The sequence below is a fragment of the Acomys russatus genome, chromosome 5 (genome assembly GCF_903995435.1).
Source record: "Acomys russatus chromosome 5, mAcoRus1.1, whole genome shotgun sequence".
NCBI classification, from domain to species: domain Eukaryota; kingdom Metazoa; phylum Chordata; class Mammalia; order Rodentia; family Muridae; genus Acomys; species Acomys russatus.
In genome coordinates this window covers 72310478-72326620 of record NC_067141.1, presented here as the reverse complement: position 1 = coordinate 72326620, position 16143 = coordinate 72310478, and the positions used below count along the sequence as shown (strand labels likewise).

At 51.4% G+C, this 16143-nt stretch overlaps 1 protein-coding gene across 1 annotated transcript; it reads right to left on the bottom strand.

Annotated features, from left to right (window-relative positions):
- Positions 1–490: 490 nt before the first annotated feature.
- On the bottom strand, positions 491–14321 carry Dusp5 (dual specificity phosphatase 5). The gene is made up of 4 exons (XM_051146779.1): positions 13810–14321; positions 9479–9627; positions 5177–5396; positions 491–1947 (listed from the first exon to the last, which is right to left on the bottom strand). Exons 1-4 carry the CDS (start codon positions 14186–14188, stop codon positions 1541–1543), a joined length of 1155 nt encoding a protein of 384 aa, XP_051002736.1. The 5' UTR covers positions 14189–14321; the 3' UTR covers positions 491–1540.
- Positions 14322–16143: the final 1822 nt, after the last annotated feature.

Genomic DNA, 16143 nt, shown 5'->3' with positions numbered 1-16143 from the left:
TATTTCCAGGAACTTTGTGGAACATCTCACTGGAACCAAAAGTTAAACCAGGTATGAAGGAGAGCGCCTAGGTAGGAGGCCTGGCTCCCACAGGCACTTTCTAGCAACATTCTGTGTCCTTGTTACAACCACAGACTCAAGAGCAAGTACGCAGAGTGTCATGCATACCACCCTCACCCTACCCTTCACTTGGAAGTAAACTGGAGCCGGAGTGATGGCTCAGCAGGTAAGAGCACACTGGCTGCTCTTCCAGTGGACCTGAGCTTCATTCCTAGCACCACACGGAAGCTGATGGTTGTCTCTAACTCTGCTTCCGGCAGTGTGAAACCCTCTTCTGGCCTCTGCAGGTAGTAGGCGTGCATGTATGTAATACACAGGCGTACTTACAAGCAACACACAAAAAATTAAGGCAGGTGTTAAGTCCCCACCCAAAAGTATGCCGGCCTCTCCCAAGTCACCACTCACAGGAACAAGCACTTTTATTTTTTATTTTTTATCGTTTTTATTCTGCACTATGTAAAAAACAACAACCAGCAACATACTGCTTTTCTTCACATTCACATGGGTTTGGGGGACTTTATTGCCTTTCCCCTGGAAAAACAATCTACCGAAGAACAGAAGTACCACATTGCAAAAGATGCAAATCCCAGAATCAGTAGCTTGTAGACAACTCCCCAGGGGCAGGGAGGGAAACAATGTCACAGTGGACGACAAGTAAGCACACGGGACACTACACTGAGGAAGAACTGTCCCTGCCACGGACCCAGAACGCAGCGCACGCCCCTTCTCCAGGCACTTACCGCCACCACCTCAAAGGGGTGATTTTTTGGTCTAGGGTCTGAAATCTTTTTGAGTGACACCAGAGTTGCTTTAAAGAGAGATACAACGGGACAGGTTCAAGTATGTATAAAAGTCACGCCGAAGTCCGAGGTCGTAAGAAACCCTTAGTGGAAACAATGAGTCAGCAGGTATCTCCTTCAGCCTTCACGGGACCCAAGACAGAGTCTGAGGAACAGCCTGGGGGTTCAGAGTGGCAAGTACTTCTGTTAGCAGAAAAGTTAGCCGGGTTCACTTTTCTGACCGGATGGTGACCAGCTTTATTCTTTGAAGCAACAGACAAAGTTTGCCAAAGTTCAAAAACTAGAGTGAAAATTGTGCTTCCTTTTAAATGAGTTGGCTCTGCCACTGCCTTCTCGCCCGGCCCAGTGGCGTCTCCTCCCACTATGCAGCAGTATTTATTGCCTTATGCCTGAAATGAAAAGGCGAACTTTTGAGGTGCAAGGACTGGGCAGTCCTGAGTGGGTAGGGTTTTGGACGTACAGTAGTCAGCACGCGCTGTGCTCGTCATGGCTTGGCCTCCCCACGGCCCTGAGAACCCATGCTCGGGGCTAGTCTGAAGTGCATCTATCTGCAAGCCTGGTGATCACTCTCCATCTCACTGGGAGAGGTCTTCAGTATTGCACGGGCATGAAATGTCCATGAGTTTAAAAAACAAAAATCACAGTTGCTCTTGGGGATTCGCTGGTGGCCAATCACAGTCTCAGCAGGATGTGGCTGCGGCCACAGGGCTCCTGTGGAGCTCTGCGACTGTGGAGTGGGTGGGCACTGGTGCCAGCACTGAGGTAGGGAATGCGCAGTAGGTGCCCTGCATATCAGGGCTCAGTGTCTGTAAGTGGTCTATAAACGAGGAGCTGGCTGCCTCCCCTTGGCAGGAGGGAGGCTGGGGGGTGGGTGTGGAGGGCAGGATCTCAGACTCATACTGAAGAAGCTGTCCCATGAAGCCAAAGTTGGGGGAGACCACACTCCTCCTCTGCTTGATGTAATCGAAGGCCTCCTTCAGGCGAAACTGCTTGGTCTTCATGAGGTAAGCCATGCAGATGGTGGGTGACCGGGAGACCCCAGCCTCACAGTGGACCAGGACCTTGCCTCCTCCTTCCCTGACGCAGTCTGGAATGAAGAGAGAGGCAGGAAGTCAGAAGGACAGTCTAGAGGCAATGCTAAAGCAGGACGGACACACACACAGCACACCTGTGACTTAGTTGTCCTTCACTCTGTGAGTTCAAGGGGCCTGGTCCTTCACTGGGTATGCGATATGTGCCTATGTGCCTATATGTTTCTATAATCCCAGTATCTGAGACACAGATGGGAGGACAAGTTCAAGGCAAGCTTTGACTACCTAAGGAGACCCTGCAACAGGGCTTTTTTTGTTTTGTCTTGTTTTGTTTTTAAAGACTTATTTATTATTATGTATACAGTGTTCTGCCTGCATGCCCACCCGCAGGCCAGAAGAGGGAATCACATCACATTACAGATGGTTGTGAACCACCATGTGGTTGCTGGGAATTGAACTCAGGACCTTTGGAAGAGCAGGTGGTGCTCTTAACCACTGAGCCATCTCTCCAGCCCGCAACAGAGCTTTTGAGATCCCAATGACATACTTCCTAGTGGAGCCATTTCCCAGGACATTTGCACAGGTCCTTTCACTGTAGGGCAGACCTGGGACACACAGGTCTTGACCTGTGTCCTAGGATCAGGTTCAAAGGGGGCACTGGAAGATCCTCAAAACCACAGGCAGGCTTCTTTACTGGGTATAGGCAGTCTTGAGAGTGTCCTAGGCTCAAAAACTGACCTGTAAAACAACTGAGTCTCTACAGCCCTGCTCTAAGGGTGAGGACATAGGCCCCATCCTGGAAAAGGTCTTCCAGCTGTCTGAGCACCTTGTCTTGCTGTGCCAGGGCGGGATGCTCGGTGAGGTTCCAGTTCTCCCCACCAAACACACAACAAACAGTGCCGGCCACTAATTACAGTCCTGCCTAAGTGACGCCTACTGGATGGAGGGTATAAATGGCTTTTGCAAACTCCATCTTGCTCAACAATGGGAGTCACTGCTATAAAGTCACCACCATCAGTTAGCATTCCTTCGCATACTATGACAGCGAGTGTGTGTGTGTGTGTGTGTGTGAGAGAGAGAGAGAGAGAGAGAGAGAGAGAGAGAGAGAGAGAGAGAGAGAGAAGGGTCCTTCTGTTCCTGCTCTGCCCTTCCCAGCAAAACTGCTTAAAATAGGAAAGGTTAAAGGTGAGTACGTATCAAATCAAAATCACACAAAAAGTCTCTCCAGTTTCCTCTCTTTAGATAGTGAGGAAATAAGGAGATGTAGCTAACTGGTGCTGAATAAGGCCATAGTATAAAAAAAAAAAAAGTATGAAGGGGGACTGTTACTCCTCTTACCATATGGGTGGAGACCCATGTGTTTAAAGTTCAAGAAGTTTGAAAATGAGCCCATCTAATAAAGAACCTGTCCCCCAACAAGAGTCCCTGCAAGTGAGCTCAGGAGAGAACCCAAGCCCCGGGGATTATGGGATGGAGCGTGATTATGGAGTCGCGTCTCGTTTCCCCTTGCGCTTCCACTGGCCGTGAGCACTTAGTGGGCCACTGCTACATTCGAGAACCCGAAGGATGCTGAGAGCACCGACTCCATTGATTCTGGAACCCTTTCTAAGCCTTAGGCTCTTGCCACCCTCAGCATCGTCCTTCCTCAGAAAGGGCCAGTGTGAATTTGAGTACAGGGCCCCTGGGGAGGCCCAGGTCCTCCTCCCTTCAGCAGGGCATGTGTCTGGGCTTAAAGAACACACTGGGTGCTTTTGAAATGCTGTGGGTCTGCGTGACTGTGTCCACAAACACACACACAGGATGCGGAGGGAGGTTTCTCAGAATGGATGGGGGCAGGTTGCATGACTTCATCCAGTAGTTATCCAGGTAATTAAATAACAGGCGAAGAAGGGCAGAGCCCTCCCAAGGGCATGAAGAAAAGTCAAGCGTTCCCACCTAGAACCCATCATCTTGGCTGCTTTTCTCTCAGCCTAGAGTCTCAGGTGACAAGGACAGCCTCAGCCTGTGCCTCTGGTGAGTTTGTCAAGATTTCTTATGATATTGTGTGTGGTGAGCACAGGCCCTTCCACGTGGCTGAAGGGGGCCCTTTAATTGCTACCTGTGCTAAGTAATTACCCTTGTGCCTAACACCTGCCTTTAACAAGATATAGGAAAATGATGTCTCAATCCCAACAAGTAGGCATGTTAAGAGAAGGAAGGACGAGAAGAGGGGAGGCAGGGTCATGAGGCTCAGGAGCTTATTTGCACATGTGGAACAGAAAAGTCAGACTAAACACAATGGGGAAAGAGATCTGGGGTGTGAGACAATCAATGCAACACTAGCAAGACACCGGAGAGAGCCCAAGCTCCATCCTGGCAGGGCAACTGGAGGTCAAGGCGTGTACAATGGACAGATGACACCTGCCTCGTAAGATACGGGAACGACGCAGAAGATGCCAAAATTTCTGTGCACAAGGCACAAGGGCTGGAATCATGTGCTATTTTTAACCCAGAGCTAGCCAAAAATGCAAAACAAACTGCCTCCAAAGCCGTTTTCCAGAACTGCAAAGCTGCGGGGCCCTCGAAGCTCGGTGCGTAAGGAGTGCTCCCTCGATCCTTCTGTTTGTTTTTAAAAATAACCTAACCTACGTAGAAGGAGGCTCTTCCTCTGCTCTCCTCCTGTGGAACATCACATATGGACACACTGTTCCTGCCCAGTAACAATAGGAAGAGCAGCAAAGCACCACCACAAAATAAAGTTACTTCATTTACTTTGCAAACTAGAACTCCTAATAACAGCAACTCAACCCTCCCTGGCCTTGGCTACATCTGTCGTTGGCCCCAACTATTGGGACTGCATATACAAGATACTTTTTAAGCTGGGTATGGTGGTAGACTCCCGGTCTTGCCACTTGGGAGGTGGGAGATCAGGGGTTCAGAGTCATTCTTTGTTTTTTGAGACCGGGTTTCTCTGTGTAGCCTTGGCTATCCTGGACTCACTCGTAGACCAGGCTGGTCTTGAACTCACAGAGCTCTGCATGCCTCTGTCTCTGTCTCCCAAGTGCTGGGATTAAAGGCATGCGCCACCACCACCTGGCTTCAAAGCTATTCTTGACTGCAAGCAAACTTGAAGACAGCCAGGGCTACAGAAGTTGCTGGGTACCAAATCAACAGACTCCTTTCTTTCCAAGAACACAATCAAACCAAGATACCAAAAGGTAGCAATACAGAGTCCACAACAAGGAGGTTCCCAAAACAATGGAGGCAGGGGTGGGGTGGGGGTGGGGTATGGTTGGCCGAACCTACCAATAAAATCTATTGCTTCTTGAAAGTGGGAGCTAATGTCAGCGGTGTGGCTGTCCTCCACAGGAATCCATTTGTAGTGCAGGTGAGCAGTGCAGGCCTCAGAGGTCCGGCGGGAAACATTCAGCAGGGCTGTGATGTGCAGGTTGGCGAGGAACTCACACTTGGATGCGTGGTAGGCACTTCCAAGGTAGAGGAAGGGAAGGATTTCAACCGGGCCACCCTAGAGGCAGGGACAAAGGACAACCAGGAAATATTGGATTAGCCTGCTCATTCGGGAGATGAACAACAACCCTGACCTATTTGCTTCTTATGGTGGGAGGTTCCCTTTCTGGTTCCAGGTAGAGAGAGTTCAGAGCCAGGGCGATTCAGCTGAGAGTGTGGGAGGCACCTCCATCCTGGCAGACTCTCTACCCACGTGACTCAGTGGCAGCAGAACTCACAGGGACCAGGAAGTGAGAAGTCCTCGCAGCCCTCCTGTGGTAACTACGTGGAAGGCTGGGGTGGGAAGTGGTGGGGACCGAGAGGGCCCTTGTGTAAGCTCATACTCCCCTGAGAGAGAGAACTGGGGCGAGCTACTGCAGCTTAGGGCAGCTTCCTAATTGATCCTTCAAGAGATACAACGGAAAAGGGTTTGACAAAGCATCCTCCTTTACAGCGGGGTATTTTATAGCGTGTACTGTGTAAGCCCTGACACACCGTTGGTACCAGTGCCGTCTTCCCCACCCTGCTCCCAAAAGTATGCTTCTTAGAACTGAAAATAACCACTATCTACTCAAGAGTCCAGACTCAGAAAAACTGTTAGACCACAAGCACAGGGGCTTCCCCAGCCCTGACCTTAACATGGATCGTGGGAGTTAGAGGAGCTGAGGTCATCACCCACACACAGGGCTCTGGAGCTCCCGACAAAGGAGGAGCCAAAGACCATGTACCCCCAGGCGAGACTGAAATGGAGCATGAGGCTAGACTGACTTAGTAATCCGCACATTTAAGGGTTCTAAGGCGCTGAGCGGAGGCCAGTGGCTGTTGGAGCTTCCTCATTTCTTGCCCCAGAGAAAGAGCGGAACGGAAATTCTTAGCCAGACCCATAGTAAGGGAAAGGTAAGGGGTCAAGTGGTGAGGATCAGCAGCAGGTGAGTTGCAACCTACCCAGCACTTGAGATGTTTAAGCAAAAGCCAATTTAACCACATAGACAAAAGTAACAGAATTTATGTAAGGTTAATAGTACCCGGCATGGGAACGAACGAACAAATACACACACACACACACACACACACACACACACACACACACACACACACACACAGCCTATCTCAGGCTAGCCTCAAACTCTTTATGTAGCTGGGCGTATTTAATATTTCTGCCTCTCTCTCCCAAATGCTGGGGCTAAAGGCATGTACCCACCCCCCAATGCCCAGTGTATGCAGTACTGGAGACTGCGCCCAGAGGTTCAGTGTGTGGCAGGCAAGCACTCTACCAGCTGAGTTACAGTTACAACCAGCATTTTGATTAGCACCTGCCATGTTGGGGGCTCAAGCTAACTACAGGCACTAATCTTACAGCAGATTGTAAGGGGGTAAAATGCCATTTTACAGTTACTCGAGGTTCACACAGGATTGAGGGAGATCTGGGGCTGAAACCTAACTGACTGCTTAGCATGAGTGGCAGGACGTAACTGGGTCCATTTTACAGCTCAGGATGAGGAAACAAGGGCTATTTCTGTTTTACTTTGCCCTGAGACAAGATCTGTGTGTAGCCAGGCTGGCCTGGAACTCACTGTGTAGCTCAGGCTGCCTTTGAACTGATGGTGATCCTTCGGCTTTGTCCTCATAAAGTGCTGGTATTATAGGTATGAATCTAGCTTAGCTATTAAGTAAAAACAGGAGGAAACTATCTTCCTTTTCTTCTTGCATTTCTCTAGAAATAAATCCACTGGCACCCTTCCCCCTTCTGTACAGAGGCAGTGGGGTGGAGGTTAGGACCGGAACTCAACGTCTGTGAGAGAAGGGCTCTGGGTGAGGTCCTATCTCCTCAGCGGACAGCAGCTTGGGCAGCTTTGCTAAGCCCTGAACGAAAACAGGCCAATTTCTGTCGTCCTGGGATGACTGGTAAGACACAGAAGGGATGATGGACGCACTATTAACTTGCATATTACGCAGCCTCCATCTCCATTCAGGTGAAGAAAGAGTAACTAGAATACAGCTTCTTTTTCTCTCCCTGGGGAAGACTCTGGAAGAGATACTAAAGCCTAGTAATCTCAACAGGCCTGGTCTTGGTCTGAGGGCAGATAACCCCTTGGCCCAGCCCAGCCCAAGCTCCCCACTGCTTAGAAAGTGAAAAATGGTAGAGAGGGCAGGCCCTTCTTGGGAAAGAGGTCAAGTCCAAGACACCCCTTGGCCTTTGATCAGCTATCACCCCACCCAACTCCCATGCCCCATGGCACCAGTAGCCACCCCCTCAAAGAAGCAGGCTGGACACTGCCTGACACTTGTCTTTTGAGTACTCAGACATGCTAAGACACCAGCCTGGAACACCATCCAACCTCCCCTGCAGCCTGGCCCATCACACCCCTGAAATTCTATTTCTTTCCTTTTCTGAATCGTCTGCTCAACTCAAGAGGACACCAAAGACTGTCAGAGGATATGACAGCACTGCCTGGCCTGTCGTGATGTATTGGGGGGGGGTGGGGGGGTTTCCCCCGGGTGAGTGATGAAGAGTACCCCACCCTCAGTGGGCCAAAGGTCTACAGAGCTTTCACAACTTCCTGCCAATTCCTCTATCTCTTTCACTTTCTGAGCAAGGGGCAAAACATAACCCAAACAAATAAACCCAACCAAACAAACACAGGCATCCAGCTCAGATGGACGCTGCTGGCTTCAGGCTCAACACACATGCTGATTTTTCATGAAAGAAAACAAACAGAAACCAGGGCTCTGGCATCTGGCCAGGCTCAGAGGCCTCCAACCATCAAGGACCCACTAGAAACAAGGTCACTTGTTTCTATTTGGAACTCTGTCCTCAGGGGCTGAGTTCTGTCTGTGGCAGGGAGCTGGTATTCTCAGCCGTATCTACAGACCTCCTTAGTAGGCTTTGCTATGTTCTTTGTTTGGGGGTAAATTCTGAAAACCTCCTTTCAAGTCAGATGTCTAGGCCAAATGGCGGCAGGTCCTGAAGGAAGAAGAGCAGGGAGTTGAAGTATGGCCACCCAAGCCTGGGGCTGCCGTGAGCCAGCGGCTGGAGTCTTTGCAATCGGCCTCACAGTCAATTATCCCACTAACTGGATTCATAAATTGCTCTCTGTGAGATGGCTGGGGGGGGGGGTGTGGGGGGGGGAGGTCTGAGCCCTGGTTTCCGTCAGGCCTGGACTTTCACTTGCTTTCCCCCCTCATTTTAGGTATCCAGCCTCCTAACTGTAAGTGAATTGTAAAACGTATACCTTCCCCCCCACCCCCGAGACTGGGTTTCTCTGTGTAGCCTTGGCTGTCCTGGATTCACTTTGTAGACCAGGCTGGCCTTGAACTCACAGCGATCCGCCTGTCTCTGCCTCCCAAGTGCTGGGATTAAAGGCGTGCACCACCACACCCAGTGAAAGTGTACCTTTTAAAAAGAAAAACCAAAGGCCCCACATGCTTACAGAAACATCTAGTCCTCTAGTATCTCCATTTCCCCTGGTACCAGAACCTATGAAAAGTGAGTACCAGAAACCTTCAGGAGACAGCCAAGTACAGTGGCACCAGCCTACAACCCCAGCCTTTGGGAGGAGGAGGATCTTTAACTCAAGGCTAGCCTGGGCTATGTTGCAAGCCTATCCCGAAAAACTAAAAATAATGGGACTGGAGGGATGGCAGCTAAGAGCACTTATTCTTGCAAAGGACCAGGGTTCAATTCCCAGCACCACATGATAACTTAGAACCCTCTGTAAGTGCAGTTTCTGACCTCTGCAAGCAGGCATGTGGCACTCCGTACATACATGCAGGCAAAATGTGCATACACACAAAACAAAACAAATCTAAAAAACAAACAACCACCCAGGGAACCTGAAAGTCAGCTCTGCGTGTCTTCAGGGAAACCTAAACCAGTATTTCCAAGTTTCCCCGAACCTCCCAAGCCAGCTAATAACAATAATGTTATCTCTCACTTCCTCCTTTCTCCAGAAGCGCTCCAGCATCCTGTGGCCCAGGGACTTCAGCGAGTCGTGTGTGTGCTGGGAGAATGCCCACGGCAGCACTCCAAAGAGCAGTGTTAGTTCCCTTATTATGAAGGGAGAGCCAACCTGAGGTGGGATGCTGAGGAGAGCCACATACCTGGTCGTAAGCTGGTCTGGAGGTGACACTGAGAATGGGCTTTCCACACTGGCTGAGGAGGCCTCTCTCGTTTTCAATTTTCTCTTGTGAAACAGGCTTCACATCCACACAGCACTCAGGATACTGTGAGTAGAAGGCCTCATATCCCCCTTCAGAAATAAATGAACAAACAAAAAGTGAGACAGGCAGAAGCACTGGGCTGGACGTTAGAACAATAAACCTGCTATGGTAATAATACGGCTTCTAGATATATATACACTGGACAAGGGCAAGTGAGACGGCTCAGCGGGCAAAGGCACCTGCCAGCCTGACTCAGGAGAGAACTAATTCCTGCAAACTGTCTTTTTGCCTCTACATCTGCATAACACCATCCATGCTCAATAAATAAGTAAATAAATGTTAATTTTAAGAAAACCAAAAAGGCTAGGTATAGTGTCACATGCCTTTAATCCCAGCACTTGGGAGGCAGAGGCAGCTAGGCAGATTGCTGTGAGTTCAGGACAGCCTGGTCTACAAAGTGAGTTCAGGACAGCTAAGGCTACCCAGAGAAACCCTGGGGGGCGGGCGGGGAGAAACTGAACAAATCCACCAGTTTTAGAATAAAAAAATGAACTTTAATCACATATAACTCTCTCTCCTATAGGTGTGTCTTTTGGGGCTAGAAAGACGGCTCAGCAGTTAAGAGCATTTCTGCACTTGCTGAGAACCTGGGTTCAGTTCATGTATAGGGCATCTCACAACACCTGTAATTCAAGTTGGGGGTGTCTATCACCTTACTCTTACCTTCTTGGTCTCCGCCACACACAGTGCACATATAGCCACACACATAAATAAATAGATAAAGTTTTTAAAGTCTCTCAAAGAGAGGCAATGATTAACCTTTTGTGTCTATTAGAAGCACCTTATCTGGCATCTGGTAAATATTAACCATTTCCTCTAAAAAAACAAAAACAGAAGCTATTTTTTCTCTCGTTTATGTAAAACAAGGTGTGATAATGCAAAATTTCACAGATTTCTAAGGCTTCTAAGATGGCTTTTTCCCTAGTCCATTTGCTCTAAGTGAAATTACAGTTGTATCCTCTCCCATTCATAAAGGAGCTTGCCCCTTCTCACACGAAAGGTCCTAAAGTCACTGGCAATCCCGTCTATAGGTCCAATGTAGCCATAAATCAAGTTAAAACATTCTAAACCAAATGGAAGAAGGCAGACTTCTGGACACATCAGGATGCCGGGATTACATTTCAACTCCGGCAGAAGACACACTTGAGGTTTAAGGCGAGTCTCTCGCCCTGAGCATGGCAGCACATGCCTATAATCTTAGCAGCTGGAGGCTGCATCGGGATATCAGGAGGAGTTGTTGACAGATGTCTCAAACAAACAAACAAACAAATAAAAATGACCAGGTAACAGAAATGTACCCACAGCGAGAGTCTCGGGACCAGTAGGGAAGAACCGATCCATGTGGTCCAGGGCCCTCAGGAAGCTGAGGCCTGTACATTCTTGCGTAAGGACCTTCTGTTCTGACAGACAGCATCGGAAGGTACTGCAGCAAGGCCCCAGGAAACCCACTTGTTTTTCACTGGCTTCAAGGATTCACTTGGTGTCAAGTCACCAGTTAAGTAAGCACCATGAGATAAGGTCCTTTGCAAAAACCTTCCCTTTTATTTGTATCTTTTGGTACCAGACCATCGTCCAATAGCGGAGGGCTTACTCCTGTGGTCAGCGAATGGTTAATGGAGCTGTAGCCAATTCCCGGAATGAGTCATCCTGTCATTCCGGCTTCTTCTCAGCTTCAGCTGCCCCTCTGCCCACATTTTGTCCTCCCAAATCGCCCTTGTGGTCACTTGACAAATGGCTCCCTGGACAGACTTCTGGTCTCTCACGAATGGTCATGTCTTCTGTCATGAAGACAGGGTGCTTGGCTTCTACAGATGGGGCTAGGGAGTAGAGGCAAAGGCCTGGGTGGCTTAGCTTCCTCAGGCAGCGGCCTGAAGACTTACACTAATCCACATATCCTTGGGGGCCCCGTACTTGCTGGACAGTAAGTCAGAGTTAGGCCTGGGTTCAACAGCTTGGGTTCCACAAAACGAAATGAGAGGTCTGTGGTCATTTGGAGAAAGACTAGCCCCAGCAACCCCAAACTCGAGGGTGAGGCTCCAGAAGAGAAGCCTTCAGGCCACCTCATCTCTAGGCTTTAAATAGACCATTAAGAGCTAGTGGGCAGGATGGCAGAGAGAGAGAGAGGTGCTGCTTACGATGGACACGAACCGAAACAGGCAGTGTCTCTGCATCGCTAAAGGACAGACAAACAGGGCTTGCCTCTTCAGACTGGGGTCAGGAGATATTTCTCAGCCTTCCCGCCCACTCCCATCGGAGGTGTGGAGGAGACAGGACATTCCTCTCTGGTGTCTCACTCGGATTGCAAGAGTGCTAGCAATTCGTAAGGCTGCTTCAACCTTCCTCAGAGTGAGTGTACTTTCAATCATCACTGCACTGCCACACTGACAGTAGGCATGAGTAAGCACCAGCCACCCAATCAGCCTTCATCATCTCAGTGGGAGAGGGAGCTGTGGGAGAGGGAGGTGTAAAGGGCCTTGCACCAACACCTGATTGCCACTAGGTCAAACTCGGAATGCCCATCTGGACATGCAACAATTTAAACTTCAGTAGTGTTATGAAGGGCAGCAACATCGGCCGAAATCCCAAATGCATATCACTTTTGATCTTGAGTTTTCATGGTTTGAATGAAAGACGAGACTGCACGTGCCGGGGTGTCTACCCTCTCCTTAACCGCTCCACACAGCCAGGATAGAAACAACCTAATGGGCAGCGCCAGGCACTGTCATGAAGCAACATGGATGACTCCAAGAACTAGTTGGGTGAAAGAGGCGGGATCTGGAAATACATGGATTCAGTTTGTTTTAAAAAGCTATCCATGAGAGAAATTACCTAATAAGAAATCGGTGCTGTTTGTAGGGAGAGGAACCAGGTTTAGGGTGTGAGGAAGACACACATTTCCTTAAACACCCTTTGTGTGACTCAGATTTCCACCTGGATATATGTTACTGCATTTTTAAAAAAGTGAGTAACCTTAGAAGGCCACCTTCCACGCCCGCCAGCCGCCTCCCCCCCCCCCCCCCCACCGCCGCAGCTGAGGCGGCAGCAATACAGCGGTCCCCCTCTGTCTTCTCCCAGTGGGATCAACAAAGGACAGTTAACAAGAGGTGTTAATAGTGGGAAGCTACCGCAAGCCTCAGGATCTTCCGGCCTAATAGTGTGTGAAATTCCAAGATACATGGCTTTGAAACAGGGGCGTAGCACACTGCACCTGAATTCTGAAACCACAGAGTTGCGGGAGAGGAAGGGGTTGTCGCCAGAGTTCTGGGGTCCTATCCGAGCTCTGCTGTCACCTCTGCACCCGGGCCAGGCTTCTCATGCGTTTGAGGTTAGAAGGCAGAGCAGTCACAGGAAATGACCCAGAAATCAATGGTGTGGGGTTTGAGAGTAATCACCCACCCACAACCGGAAACCAAAGTTATCTCCCCAGCAGGTGAAATGGTCCGGCCTGGAGGCAGCTCTCGGGAAAGCCTAAAATCAAAGGCCGCAGACTCCCCTCGGTGTCTTACAGCCCCCGGCGGCACCTCTCCTAACTGGGCCGGCCGGTTGGTAGCCTCTAACTGAGGCAGTCCCTGGGATAATCAATCCCCTGCTGGGTAAGAGGGGGTGAAAGGGGTGGGAAAGCTGTCAGCTCCCAAATTAAGCTTGAGAAAGGCCTAGGATGGGAGGAGGAGGCTGGAGGAAAACAATAAAAAGCAGTAGGCAGAGGGGAGGGACTTGCCAGGGTCAAAAAGGCAAGAGGCCCACCAAGACCCAGCCTAGCAAAGTGTAATTGTCTAGGCGGGAAGAGAGGGGACACCGCGGCGCCACTCTCCTGGGGGGAGGGTCTCGACCTGCCAGATCGCGCCAGATCTGTAAGGAAAGGTTCTGATCCCCGTGGTCTGCAAACGGCGCCAGCGACCAGCACGAGCCCTCGGCCCCCGGAACTGCTATGAAGCCATCACCCGCAGCACCTTCCCAGCCCACCCAGCCCCAGAGGACAGACAGGCTGCCAGACGCTTTCGAGGAAAGGCGGGTGGAGAGAAGGAAGCCCGGGCGCTGACGTTTGCAAGGACCTCCCAAACGCGCGTCAAACCCCGGGGTGCATGCTCCCGCAAGTGGTGACTTTCTCCTGTCCAGAGTTCCCAAGCAGGGAGAAAAGCCCGGTGTCCCGACACAATGTGCAGGGTAGAGGGCGGGTGGCGAGGGACCTGCTGCTCCCGGGACGAGCTCACCTTTAAGGAAGTAGACCCGCGGGCCGGCGGGCAGGCAGGCCAGCAGTGAGATGAGCACGACGCGCGCGGCGCTCTCCTCCCGCAGCTTCTGCCAGTGGCGGCTGCCCTGGTCCAGCACGACCACCGCCGCCACGCCGCCGCCGCCCTCCTGCAGCAGCCGAGCGCGCGCCGCCTCGTCGGGCAGCACGTAGCGCGCCGACACCGCGCCGCCCCGGGCCCGCCGCAGCACCACCGAGTTGAGGTTGACGTTGAGCGAGCCGCGCACGCTCGACGCGGCGAAGGCCAGGTAGGGCCGGCAGTCGAGCACCACGCAGCGCGCCTCCGCCTCCTTGCGGAGCATCTTGCGCAGCTGGCGCCCGTCGAGCGACGTGACCTTCATGCCGCTGCCCCCAAGCGGCCCGGCAACAGCGCGCCCCGCAGCTGCCCGAGGCCAACGGACGGGCGGGCCACCCTGCAGGGCTGTGGCCTGCAAACGGAGCCCGGCGCGTGTGGGGCCGCGCGACGCTCCTCACGCCCCGCGAGCTCGGCACCCGGCCCCGCCACTCGCTGCCTCAGAAAGCCGGGGATTCCGCCGGCAGCGCAGCGTTTTATGTGAATGAGAGCGCGTCCTGTGACGTGAGTGCCCATATAAGGCCAAATATGGGTGTTTCCCCGCCCCTCCGGCCTGGCCACGCCCCTGGGCGGGGCGTGCGGGCACCCGCCTCCACCCCAGGAGCGGGATGTGGGGAGGGCGTCTTAGTCAGAGCCAGAAAGAGGAAGTGGCGGTCGCCTGCCGCCTCTCTCGGGGGCCCCTTGCGGAGAGACTCACTCACGCATCACCCGGGACAGCCGGTGGGGTGTCAGGAACGCCACCAGGCCGAGATGACCCACGCCGTGCGGGAAGAGGAGGAAGCAAATTCGGTTAGAACCTCACCGGGGCCGCGCTGTGGAGCCTCTGGGGCCTCCTGGTGACCCCGGGTACCTGTCGCTCTCCGTTGTGTCTACGTCCGTCAGGGGGACAGGATCTGAGATGAGCCGAGATGGGGCTGGTCATCTTAGTGCTGGGGGATTCTAACGTTTCCCTCACTTCTGTTATGCTTTAATTTTCCTTAATAAAAGTTCCCGAGATTAAAAAAAAAAAAAAAAGAGTGGTGGTGAACGGGTGAGACAGGAGGGGCCAGAGGTTAAGAGACTTCAAATGGATTCTGCCTCAGGTCGATTGACAACCCCACCCCCCACCCCTTTCGTCTCTCTCCAAAGATAAGAACAGTGCACCACCAGAGCTAAATATTGAGACCCTGTCTCAACAAACACCACCACCCCAACTCAGGAGCTCTGTGGTTCTGGGAAAGTAGCAACAGCAGTGTCCACGTGGATCCAACAGTGGGGCTCAGTCCTGTAACTGTGGACCAGGTGGCCTCTGGATTTGGGGGATTATGGTGGATAAACTGTAATCCCAGGCTGCCTGCCCCCGCTATTCTCTTTGGAGCTTCATGCTGCCGCCCCCATTCCCGGAAAACCAAGTGTTATTCCTCCCTCTGCAAGTATTTATTGAGGGCTCTGCTAGGTGTCGGGACATGTGGGATGCAAAGGCCTCTCTGCCTCCGAGCTCTTGGCCAACTATTTTACTGTTATCTTTTGATGAAAAAAAAAAACAACAACAACAAAACAAAACTTCCTTCCATTAGACAGGGGTTTGTTTACAACCGACATAAGGGGATGAGATTTTTAGGAGAAAGCAGAAATCAAATTCTGAGATCAAATCTAATCAATCTCAACAATAGTCATAGCTGGCATTGTTTCTGGGTCATAGCTTCATTCAATCAAAGGCCCTGCGCCGAATCTACCGGATGTACCGCGGCTGGCCTGTAATCCCAGCATTTGGGAGGCTGGGGGGGAAATGTATGACAAAACCGAGGCTCCAGCTAAGCTAGATGGACCCTGTCTAAAATGACAAAAAGCAAACAGAAGATGAGGCCAGCAGTCTCCCCCCCCCCCCCCCATTTCCCCTCCAGGGCCTCACAGATAATGGGGGAGGGGCCAGACTGTTAAGTTACAACGCTGGAAGGTGGGCTCACTTCAGCCACCCCAGCCTAGAGAGGAGACCTCTGTAAGTGATGTGTCTGCACATCCGCGGTGGGTGGGCTGCGGTGGAAGTGGAAGCTAACGGAAGTTTCTCAGGGATGAGAGCTATGAATAGAACGAATGAATAGAAACCCCTTTATGTCAGGGAAAACAAACCCAGCATGTTGTGCGCTGGAGGTGTTCGAAAGCCCACTGCAAAAAACAAAAAACAAAACAAAACAAAACAAAAAAACGGGCACGTGGCCTTCTGTGCCTCCCTGGACCTCGAGA